Here is a 12439-nt window from a genome sequence, read left to right on the forward strand (position 1 = left end):
TCATGTTATGACTATGTCTATTGTCTTATATAACTTTTCGGTGTGAAAATTTAACAGAACAGTATCACTCCGGGACATTTGGATGGGTGTAGGCCACTTCAAAAACTTATATTTTCACTATATCCACCAATAACACAAGACTGCTTATAGACTTTTGCCTGAGAAGTATCACTCACTGATCAAAAAGAAAATGTTAGGCTCTATGCAAAAATGCAAAGTTTTATCTTTATAAATCAGAAACACATTTAGCTCGTACAAGATTATTAAAGGTTTGTATATAATTATGTAATTGAACTAAAACTATAAGTGTATAGAGCATTGTTCTTACAGTCTGGTTTCCAAACTGGAATCACAGGAGAGCTGGCTTCCGGTGTTCGAGGAACCCCTGAAAAAGTTAAATTATTGAATTAATTGAAAAGAATTAGGCCTACTGCTTATTTTTAGAATCATATAATCTAAAACAAGTTTTATATTATTCGATCTTAATGTTTGTTTATATAGGCACCAAAAATATCAATTATAATTTTAGTGTTCTCTTATATGGAGATTCACAATGTGTTTGTAATTAATTATAAATTTAAACAAAATTTTCAGTGGTTTCATGCCAAAATCACCACAAAGAGTTTTTATTTAGTTGTGTCCTATACTTTATATAGAATATGACTGGTATTACAGAACACATCATAAAATCAGCATCACACAGCAACTAATTTGTATCTACATGTCAGTTAAGTGTGAATAACAATGAATACATAGTTTATACTCGAGTAAGATATGAGCTGTAAATTAATTATCTTTCTTTAATATCACTAGGCTAACTGTATGGCCACTTTAACTAGGCGGTTTGTGATGTACTGCTCCTGGACGTCAGTAGGATCCAAACTAAATTGTCTTTATATTCTTTTGTGGAATTTTTTAATATAAAACCGATTAATTGACTTAAAGAAGAATTGAAGATAAATTGTTAAGATTTAAGTTATTAACATTTAGATGAACTAATCAAAAATCTTTCATTGTCATCCCACATAAAAATATATTGACAAAGACATAGTTTGATCAAATATGCCTAAAAACATACATTAGAATATAAATTTAAATACACGCCCAAGCATTGGATTTGGTCCAGGTTGGAGTTTTGAAGGTAGTTTGTCATTGTGTTACGTTGCCAAAAGAGCATCTCTTGAATGTGTTCCAAGAAGACAACTAAAGTTTATGGCACCAAGGAGCTCAGGGGAGTCGATCTGGTTATTAAACAATTTATTAAGAAAGACAGCATCCAATCCTTGTTAACAAGGTTGACTGGAGGCTGAGATTATCTGCAATCTGTGACAGGAACTTCTCTATAGAACAGACCAAGTCTTGTACTGACCATTCGTAGTAAGCGATCTTGCACGTCCTGAATTTCATTGATCAAGGTGACCAGACCGCTGAAGCATAATCCAGAATAGGTAGACCGAGGGCACAGTACAGAATCTTCATTATATTGGGATCCTGAGTGCTTGAGAAAATGTGTCGGATCAATCCGAGTGACGTGTAGGCTTTGGAGCAAATGTGTACATATTCGCTGGGACATAGAGATTCAGTCATCAATACACCAAAACCCTCTGCCAAGACCGAGCAACTGAGATGTTGATTCTGTAAAGAGTATTGGAACAGAAAAGGCCTATTTATACAATAGAAAGAGACACTAAATCATTTCTTGATATGATCCATCCATTTCATGACACACCATTTTTTCAATTTCAGTTAGGCTTTTCTGAAGATCAAGGCAGTCATTTACAGAAGTCACCCTTCTAAATAACTTTATGTCATTTGCAAAAAGAAAACAATCCAATCCGGTAATGCCAATGATGTCATTTATGAAGATGTTAAACAGAAGGGGTCCAAGATGCCTTGAGGTACCTCTGAAGTAGCATAAATGACAGAGGATGTTGCTCCACAAAAGCGAACATGCAGTCTTATTTCTTCTATATAACTCTGTAGCCAAGCCAGGAGAGGTCCTGAGATACCATACGTCTTAAGGGAGGTGGAGATGGCTTACTCTGTCAAAGGCTTTGTCAATGTCCAAATAGATGACATCAAGTTAAATCCTATCGTCAAAAGCAGACAAAATCTTTGTCTGGAAAGAAACTTGATTAGATGTAGAGATCTTTGAGGCATGAATTCGTGTTTTGAGGGTGAAATCTTAACATGGAAAAAGTAAATGATAGCAGCAGCTTCGCAAAATACTTAGATAGCTTAGGCAGAATAACCATAGGACAATTTAGAACATCCTCTTTGGCTCCTGACTCGTGAATTGAAACGATTTAGCACTGCTTCAATTCATTAAGAAAAATACCACTAGTAAGAGATAAATTGAAAAGCTTTAAGAAGTGGGCCAACAAGAAGATCTTTGCAATGCTTCACAAGGAGGAATAAGATCAGGTGTACATCCTTTGGATCCGTCAAGTTCACTAAGTGTTTTAAGCAAATCTGTTTTTGTGAGCAGAAAACCTGCCAGAGAGGAGTTATCATTATGGGTGAAAGCAGCTGTTGGAGTAGCAGATGGGATATAAAATGAAGCAAAGAACTCAGCAAATAGTTCACTCAGTGAAAATCAAAAGTAGTTGAACATTTCATTAATATTAAGTAAGCTATCAATAGGAGCCAAATTGAATTCCTGGAGGTCATGCATGATTAAGGCCAAATCGCATCTTCTGAAGTCAAAGAAAAGGTATTTCTGTTTGCATCACGGTTATAATTTAGGGAGAAGGTTGCAAACAAAGTAGGATAGTGAATAACAGCCGGGACAAAAGATGAGTTTTCTCTGTGACTGTGATGTTGGGACTAGAAGAGAAAATTAGATCGAACGTTACTCCTAGTTGGTTGTGGACACGAATGCACTTCAAGTAATATATATCGGGTTTCGGTACTTTGGTATTATCCGGAGGCCACTATTTTTGTAACAGCTTTTGTTACTTATGATCCATCCCTTGGCTAACCAGGGTTGTTCGGTTAATATGATAGGGTCTCAACTGTCCTGTGAAATTCATAGGTATGAATTTTCTTTAGCCATCTTGAGGTAGGTACACACTGAACATGTGAAAAGGTGGGAATTGCATAAGGGTATAAGGATGAGTAGGTAGGTTCTACAGTCATCTTTTTGCAGGGTAGAGTCTGATTACCTCTCCTTACACAACTCGCTGTCTTCTCAGATCGTGAGTCTGATTATGGGGCATGGGCAGCTGAGGAATATTTTCTTAGAGCCAGCAATTTTAGGAATATTCCGCTCTGTAGATTATGTCATTGAGCAGGAGAGAACTGCTGAACACCTGCTTTTTAACTGCCCTGATATTAAGGGAGCGTTGTACAATCTTTGGCATTGTGGAAGAGGGCACTGCATAAGCAAGTACTAATTAACGAAACTCAATAACGGGCATTAATAACCTCAGTGTTTTATGTATTAAAAAAATCAAATACCAAAGCCACTAAAATATCAAGAAAGTAAATGGAATACTACAGTAAAATGAGTTGAGTTAGAGGAAAACTACAGTTGCATAATCAGGACCAGTAGATGTGAACTGAACAGCCCCTTTCCTAGGTACATACAAATATTCATTGATATAAAATTATTGAGAGTTAAAATTGATTCAGAAACAGAAGTGATGGTTTTTCTGTCAGATATTGTAAAAACGAACCCGACAAAACAAGATTGTATATATTAAAGAATGCAGACATGAGGTTTTTATTGCATGTTGTGGGTATGTTTATTGCTGACAAAAAATACTGTGAGAGACAAATACAAGAAAAGGTTTATGTCGTTTCAAGTTTAAACGAGCCACTGTTAGAATCCCCGCTATCAAAAGTTTAACCCCTTTAAAAACGACCAGTTAAAAATGAGAAAAAATACTTATTTTTTAAGCTTATTTTTAATTCACCTTCTTTATTGTTTTGTATTAAACTTTTGATATAGGTTTTTTTTAATTAATAAAATCAAGGTACCTACAATACTTTTTTCTATAAAATGAAAACTGCCTTTATCAAAGAGGCGGAGTTAGGACTATCAAGCCCTCCCTACCACTCAATCTCATATCATATACAGTAAATTTACAATATTTTGATACAAGTACAGTACATTATTAACTTATACTTAAACAGAAAAAACAAAATTGCTCAACCTATACAAAATTAAATGAAATTAAAGCTAAAAATCTGTATATTGAAATGAATTTAAAACTTAAAATACAAATGAAAACCTAATAATATATAACGTTTAGGGGTTAAACATGATTTTGATAAGAACACCAAATCAGCATGTTGGGTAAATTTTATCACAATAGGCTCACTGTTGTACATTTATCCTAAGCTTTTCACAGGTCTGGGTACTATTTTGGGGAATAAATATTCATATTTTAAAAATAATCAACTATATTCAAATCACGCTCCGAGAAACATATTCATTCTAATAATAGAGACTTAAAACAGATTGGTGTGAACCAATAGTACCAGTAATGAAGCTCAATGGGAGATTCTGTCTATAATGCAGAATTAAATAGAAAAGTTAACTATCCTAAAGCTATTTTATGAGATTTGGAAGAAACCCTTAGTCAGATTGAAAACTCTTAAGACATTTACTAAATTGGATGTCTAGTCAGGATTTTGGACGATCAAATTATCAATAAGTAAAAAATATATTGAAAAAATTTGGGGACAACTGATTAATTTAAGTATTGGTCTAAACCAAAAGAAATACACATTACGATAAGGTGATTATATTAAAACTGATTGTCTATGTTCTGTTATTATTTATTATTGTTATCGTCAATGCTGATTAGAATAAGATGGGGTATATAGCCTAGATGGAAAGCATTACGTAACATACATAATTCTTTTTTTATTTTCTTCCTAATAAAAATATCACCCGTTTTCCCAGCAGTACTAGAAATTTTGAAAATATATATTTGTGACAGTAAAGAATCTTGATTCTATGTTGCAGAAAGAATTGTACTAAAAGTGGGTTTACACTTAGTATCAAATGTTATACAGTATTACATTCTAATTCAGTACTTTTTAATCCTGCTATATGTTACATGAATCAAATACTATATGTCACATACAACAAATATTATATAACATTTTGGATCGGAGACTTTTGTGATGCTACGTGCTAGATATAGCAACTGCTTCCAGTAACGGAAATGAAGAAAAAAAATGTAGTGCCTACGGTGTGATACTTGGCCAGTCACAGGAGGGAACAGAGCTGACTCAGCTCTTTTCAGCTTTTGTTTGCTGCAAGAGTGAGGTGTAGAGGAACTGACGTGCTGAAATATCTCGATGATGATGTTGATACAAATAAACCTTAATTGAGATCTGAAATAAGATGTGACGGTGGCTGCAAACATTTCTTGCAAATGACCAGTGAAGATTTAGAGTATGCCATTTTTATAATGAGTCGCAAGACTTGGGGAAAAGATTAATTCAGAGATGTCATTCCTGTTCGCTAGAAGTTAGCAGTGACTCGGCTTTTAGCCAGTGGCGAACTGGACTGGAAAAGGCCAATTAAATTAGTAATTCTGTCTCTGTCTTACACACCGTCATAAACTTCCACTTCAAAACGATCCACAAGACAAAGATAGTACACAAATCACGCATGATGTTCACGCTTGTTTGGCTTCCGCTTAACTGACAGAACATGCTACATGAAGCAGATGCTAGCCGAAAATACTGTGTATAACATTTCCACATCTAGCAAAACCTAGATGGGTTTCTTGGATCTTAAATCTTTACAGACTCTGCATGGATGGGTTATGCTAAATGTTGCAGAATCTGCTAGATATAACATGTTATATGTAGTACTTTTAAAACTGAATTTTCTACTTGTGTAGCTAATTCATACCATTTTTTTAATGTTATATGTAGCAAATTCTGCTATAAGTAATTTTTAGTTGATGTTATATAACTTGTGCTAAATGTAACATTTAGCAGATTTTGTTGCATAGTGTAAACCCACCTTAATATTTCACCTAATTAAAAATAACTTAAAATAAACATTACCATCAATTGAATTTAGCGTACTCATCAGCATGTAATATAGGTTAACAACCTTGACATAACCTAACTTTACATCATTAACCAATAACAAAACTAAACATAAATCACCTTTTTCAAATGCTCCATCACAGACAACCAGAGAGTCAAAGCCAAGTACCACAAAAACGACAAAAGGTTTCTAGTTTTTGTAAAAAAAGTTGTCAGAGCTTAACTTTACTGTTGCATGTGAAAATTGTTGTATAGAATTAAATTATAAAATGAAAAAGTGTCGTGTGACAACAGTGTTGTCAGATATTGTGTCAAAAACTAAACTGGACAATAGACAATAGCCAGTTTCTTTATTCATGTACATAGAGTTACAGAATTGGCGTCAAGTAGGTAAAGGTAATAATTTAGAATATTAGTCAACAATGTAGAAAACAGTGGATAAACCATTTTAAGCACTATGATTAATGGTTCCTGCAGTTTATAAATTTTTTCAAGGGAGTAAAATGTCCTCTGTAGAAACCATTCTTGAGTTTCTTCTTGAAGTATTTCTGTCCACTGTTTATTTTCAGATGGTCTGAAAGAATATTGAAGAGTTTAGGTCCTGCGTAGCTTGGCTTCCTCTCGTAAAAAGCAAGGCGATGAATTGGCAGAGCATGGTTCATGGCGGTCCGGGTGTTGTAATGGTGCATTTCTGCCACCCTTGTAATGTTCTGTGAGACAGCATAGCATATCACTTCTGTCACAAACAGAGATATCACAGTCAAAATTTTAAGATTTTGAAAAGCTTGCCGTCAAGTAGCCCTTGGGCCTAGTCCTGCCAATGTTCTCACAGCTTTCTTTTGAAGTATTAGTACCCGTTGGAGATTCCCGATGGAAGAGTTTCCCCATACCACTAATCCATATCTTAGATGTGCTTCAAAGAGTGTGAAATAAGCAGCTTTTGCTGTGTCCAGATTGCTCATTTTTGTTATTCTTTTTAATACATATAGGCTACTGCTGAGCTTTCTGCAGAGTTGGTCTACATGTGGAGTCCAGGTTAGACTGTTGTCAATGGTGATTCCTAGGTAGTTAGCTTCATTTTTCAATGATGGTAGTTCCTTCCTCTATTTCATTCAGCACAAGCTCAGTGAAATTTATGGCAGAAGTTGTTGATCTACCTTTGAGGAACCCATGTTGTTGGCTTGTGATGATGTTTACTGTCAGGTGGTTCAAGAGTCTGACAAGGACAATTTTCTCAATTACTTTGGATATTGTTGACAGGAGGGATATGGGGCGGTAGTTATCGATTGAGGTGCTCGGATTCTTTTTGAGTTTAGGAAAGACTTTTGCTAGTTTTAATGCTTTGGGAAAAAATCCTTGGGTTAAAGATAGGTTTATGATGAATGTAAGTGGAGGTGCAATTTCTTCCTTACAGTGTTTTAGTAGTATGGAGGACACTTCATCAATTCCAGAGGACGGTTTGGATTTAAGAGAAGATATGGTGTTTGTTACTTCGATGACTGATACCGGTAGAAAAGCCAAGACAGGAACATAGTCAGTTTCTAGCTCATTTGGTTGTGGCCTTTGTTGTATCTGGCCAGCAGCAGTAAGAGTTTTCTCCACCACTAAGACAAAGTGTTGATTGAAGTGCTGAACAATTTCAAGCGGCTCCTCAATCAGTTCATTTTTGACTATTAGTTGAAGGTTGTTGGAATCTTTAGTATTTTTACACCTTTCGTAGTTGATCACCACCCAAAGGGCTCTTTGTTTGTTTTCACAGTTTTGAATGTAGTTCGATGTGATTTCTTTTCGCTTTTCGTTCAGTTTTAAGTCGGATTCCCTTATTCTAGCAGCTGTTTCTGTTTTATTTTCTTCTAAACCATGAAGTAGCATTCTGTCTAGTGCTTGTAAGTAGTTGTGGTTTAGTGTATGTGTATCCTCATCAATCACTACACCAAATTTTCTTTTTTTCTTAGACCTCAATTTTTTGGTAGGACATGCTGTATTCAAGGCTAAAATTAAAGTATTATTAAAGCTGTCATATGCCTGATCAACTTCTATTTTGTTGTAAACGTCACACCAGTATAATTTTTATTTGATTGCGGTTTTCTTGATTATACTGTCGACGTGTTGAGGATGGGAGTTTCAAGTTCTGGGGTTGGACGTTGATTGTGCTGATTTGCGCTTTGTGATCCGACAGCCCTGTAGTAATGATTTCTACGTTGATGTCTTTAGAGTTTAAGTTAGAGCATACCATGTTAATAGATGTGGCTGAGGTTGAGATGGCTCTAGTTGGGGGTAGCTCTAGTCTTTCGATGTTATGACTGCTCAACATATTTTCTAGTTTGTTTCTGTTTTGGTTTTGTGTCAGCATTTTGTCTATATTTATGTCTCCCATGATGATGGTAGGGCATTTCCATGTAGGTATTTTGTCTAAGGTAGTCGAGATTATATTCAGGGTATCTTTAAGGTTCGCACTTGGAGGTCTGTAGACGCGAAGAAGGTATACAGTTTTCTTCTTCACTTTAATATTGACTGCAAATTGTTCACAAATCAGTTCTTCATAGCTTGTGTCTTTACTTTCTATTACATTTCCAAGTGATTCATGAGCGTATACGGCCACTCCTCCTTTTCTCGAAAGCTTTCTGGGAAACCTCCAAATTAATATGTAGTCTCTTAGTTTGGTATGTAGAAGTTGGTAATCTTTTAGACTATGTTCTGTTAAGACTACAATAAGAGGTTTTGTGGTGTAAAGTAAGTGGTCAAGCTGGTTTGTCTTGTTCATTAATGAGTCAATATTTTCGTTGAGTATTTTTATCTTTTTTAGAGGGTTTATACTTTTTGTTTCAGCTGGGAGTTTATGAAAATTCTTGTAAAGGTTTTTGGTTTCTGAGGATGTTTCAGTTTTGCTTTTTTCCTGTGTGTTTTCTCTAAAAGATTTGTGTTTTTTTTGTTATGATCTGTCATGATGTTATAGTTTACAGCCATATGTTCTTTATAAAATGCTATATTACCGCTAAAGAAGTCATCTAGAGTTTGGTCCTCTGCTAAGGTTTTTGAGTTTAGGGGTGGTTTGCAGTTGAGAGCAGATGGAGTTTTTAGACAGTCAGTTAGTCTGCTAGTTTTAAAAGTGGGGTTTTGGGTTTGGGTGGTGAACATCTGCCTCCACTACAATGATGTTGAAGTCCTCGTCATCACTTGGAGTGAAGTCCAAACCGTTAATCTGGGATTCTGTTGCCTGTAGGATTGTCATTTGGCTGGATACCTCTGTCAATGTTGGTGTAGACAGTTTTTTAGTTGGGGTTTGACTGGTTCCCTCCGTTAATCCTGTTGCCTGTAGAGTTGTCGAGAGGCTAGGTTCAGTTGCCTGTAGGGTTGTCAATTGGCTGGATACCTTTGTCAATGTTGGTGTAGTCAGTTTTTTAGTTGGGGTTTGACTGGTTCCCCCGTTAATCCTGTTTCCTGTAGAGTTGTCAATTGGCTGGATACCTCTGTCAGTGTTGTTGTTGGCAGTTGTTTAGTCGGAGTTGGATTTGTTCCCGCAATTAACCCTGTTTCCTGTAAAGTAGTAGTTGATGGTCTACTTTGTGCCACCTGCAGGGAGATGCTGAAAACATTGCCTTTTCCATTAAAAGTTTTTAATTTTCTGAGGCTTGTGTTTGGCTGGCCCTGTGACGCGGGTTTCTTTATTTTGTTTACAGTAGTCAAGACTAGAGGCTGTTTTTCTTTGTCACGTCGTTTGGAGTTATTGTTAAGTTGAGCAGCAAGATCCCTAATCTTAAGATCTGCTTCATCTTGCCTCTGTTTTAGCTTAGCTAGTTCCAGGAGAAATTATGAGTTTGACATAGTAGTCAAGGTGTCATTGTATGTTTGGGTTTCTGTTGATTTATAAGATTTTGGGGTTTGCAGTTTGTTGGCACTTCCATGTGAACAATTTTCTTCATTATTCATCTTCAAAATTTATTTTTCAAGATTGGTTATCTCTTGTGAATATTGTGTGAGCAGTTGGTTTTGAGTGTAATCATGGTATTCAAATATATTTTATAGTTCTGATTGGTTTTGTTTACTTTTTTCCAATTCTAATAGTGTGTCGTGCAGTTTTTCTTGAAGAATTTCAATTTGTTCTATATATTTTTCCTCAGCTGCTAGAAGACCCTCCATTTTGGCTTCCATGCTAGCCAAGGTAATCTCTAGTTTGGAGTTACACTCATGTATGTTTGGATACATTGCCGTAGTTTGTTATTTTCATTTAATAGTGCTTTCCCAGCCTCTGCAGCCAAAGTAAGTCTCTAGGTCAGCTTCATCTAGCGTTTTTTGTTTCTGTAATTTTGACTTCACCTCTTCAAGCTCTGAGGTCGCGTGATTGTTAGTCATCAATAAATAAGAGTTGTCTTTGACCAAGGTGTTTTCAGAAACTTTAACTGTTTTACAGTCAAAACAAATCCAGGATTCAACATCTGACTTGCACATCTTTATAAGTTTTATTATCAGTTATACCTATACATCCTGCATGGTACCACAATTTGCAGTGACCTGTGCATTGTTTCCCTGAAAATTTGACCCTAATACTACATACACCACAAGGATACTTAGTTAGTGGCATTTCATTCAGTAGAAAATATATTTATATTGGGTTTTCAAAAATTGTCAGATTGTTTGGTATTTATTCCAGTGAAGCAAATTTTGTTGTTTATTGCATGGTAAGAACAGCCAATGTAGAGCTGTTAGTCAGTAGGCAGTTGTTTATGCGGGGACAGTTGATGTAGGTTCTGTAGGTATGTGAGCCACTAGTGCAGTGTCAGCGCAGGTGTTTGTCTGTCTGTCTGCCAGCTGTGCTACTCTGGTGATGGTGTAGCTCAGGAGTCGAGTGTTGCAATAATACAATATGAAACAGTTCTCTTGACTTGTATGAGAAGTTGTGATATTTATCTTTTACAGAGTTCTTGGTAAGTAATTGTTATTATATACTTATGGAACAGACTTACAGTTGTTAGTTGCAAATGACGTGAGTATAGTTGGGAATACTTGTTGGTTAAAACACTACTAATACTACACTTTTTTAAGAGGTCACTTTCACTTAAATGTTACTTGTCGGCCATCTTGGGTTATATGTTCCCCAAAACAGTTTTTTACAACGACACCAGTCACATCACAACAGCACAAGAGCTCAATGAAGACAACAAGGACACAATCATCGACTATATAGGTCATGAGGGCAACGAGAAAATCGATAAATTAGCAAAAGAGACCAACCTCAATGAAGAGGAGGTTTCAATTCATGTGGAAAACTAGATCATGTTGTAAACAAAAACAATTGTACAAATTAACTGTATTATTTTTCAGTCCGCTAAAGTACGGTAATATGAAAAATATTCAGGGCAAATGGAACCCACGCAAATGTTTTGAGAGTATTGATATGAACAGATTAAATATAGTTAACATATGTGGGTAAAGAAATAGACCATACGTCTACCAAGAAGACGCTATTTAAAGAAAACATTGTTTTATCCACTTTGCTTAGATCTTACACAAAAAGTACAAAAAAACAATTAAATATTGAATTATGACGTGCCTCATTACGAATATTTTAGTAAAAAAAAAACCATATTAGTAAATATATTAGTAAAATATATATATTTTAGTAAAATTATTTTAGAAATAATTCATGAATCTCCAGTCGCCGCAATATATAACATTGCTTGTATTTTAATAGAAATGAAAATTATTTGCAGTAGAGATATTTAGACTTGATCAACTACTTTAAAAAGCTTGCAACTTTCCTGCTAAGCTTTGGAAAAAAATACATCACATACTCCAGTGTTTCACCTATGGTAAAGAAGGTTAGAGAAGTTAGTTATCTCAAAATTGAATATTCGTTTACTAGATAACAAAGAAGAATACGAGGTGTCTAGCAAAGAAGGTCTAGCATCACAGGAAACATAGATGGCAACCTCATTAAATTACGACTCCACAGGTCCTTCGCTGAATACGCGTACCATATAATTAATGTAAGTAATTTATTATGTGTCTTACTTAATACTTTTAAAATGGCTAAGGAGTTACCATAGAAATTACTTCCAAAAATAACTTCAGGGCGAATTCTTTATTCTGCATATTTTCTAATATATTAGAGGGAATAATTAAAGAACAGGGAGTATTCAGTCATAATCCAAACAATATCTTAAGTGAGTATGTGCTTAGAAGCGATAAAAATGTAAACGATGTAATTTAAATAAAGAAATAAATGCTTATATTTCAATATATAATCGCTCTATCATTGTTTTTATCGATCTCAAGAAAGCATTTGAATCGGTAAAGGGAGAAAAACTAATAAACAAATTAGACGCTATTGGAATTCGTGGAGGCATCCTTGCGTGGTTCTCAAGCTACCTTAGCGATAGATTTCAGTTTGTTCCTGTCTGCGGGTTGGCTGCTGATCTAT

At 35.2% G+C, this 12439-nt stretch overlaps 1 protein-coding gene across 2 annotated transcripts in view; it reads right to left on the reverse strand.

The window, feature by feature from the left end:
- LOC124370048 (beta-chimaerin) overlaps nucleotides 1–6146 on the reverse strand; it is a 45635-nt gene extending 39489 nt beyond the window's left edge. For both annotated transcript variants that reach the window (XR_006923142.1, XM_046828367.1), the window contains exons 1-2: nucleotides 6034–6146; nucleotides 329–385 (exon numbers count right to left, since the gene is read on the reverse strand). Coding sequence is in view for 1 of the 2 variants with exons in the window: in XM_046828367.1 (XP_046684323.1) it covers nucleotides 329–385; nucleotides 6034–6064 (88 nt within the window). In the remaining variant the exon portion in view is untranslated. The remainder of the gene's footprint in view (nucleotides 1–328; nucleotides 386–6033) is intronic.
- Between the last annotated feature and the right edge of the window lie 6293 nt (nucleotides 6147–12439).

Source organism: Homalodisca vitripennis, chromosome X, assembly GCF_021130785.1.
Source record: "Homalodisca vitripennis isolate AUS2020 chromosome X, UT_GWSS_2.1, whole genome shotgun sequence".
NCBI lineage: Eukaryota > Metazoa > Arthropoda > Insecta > Hemiptera > Cicadellidae > Homalodisca > Homalodisca vitripennis.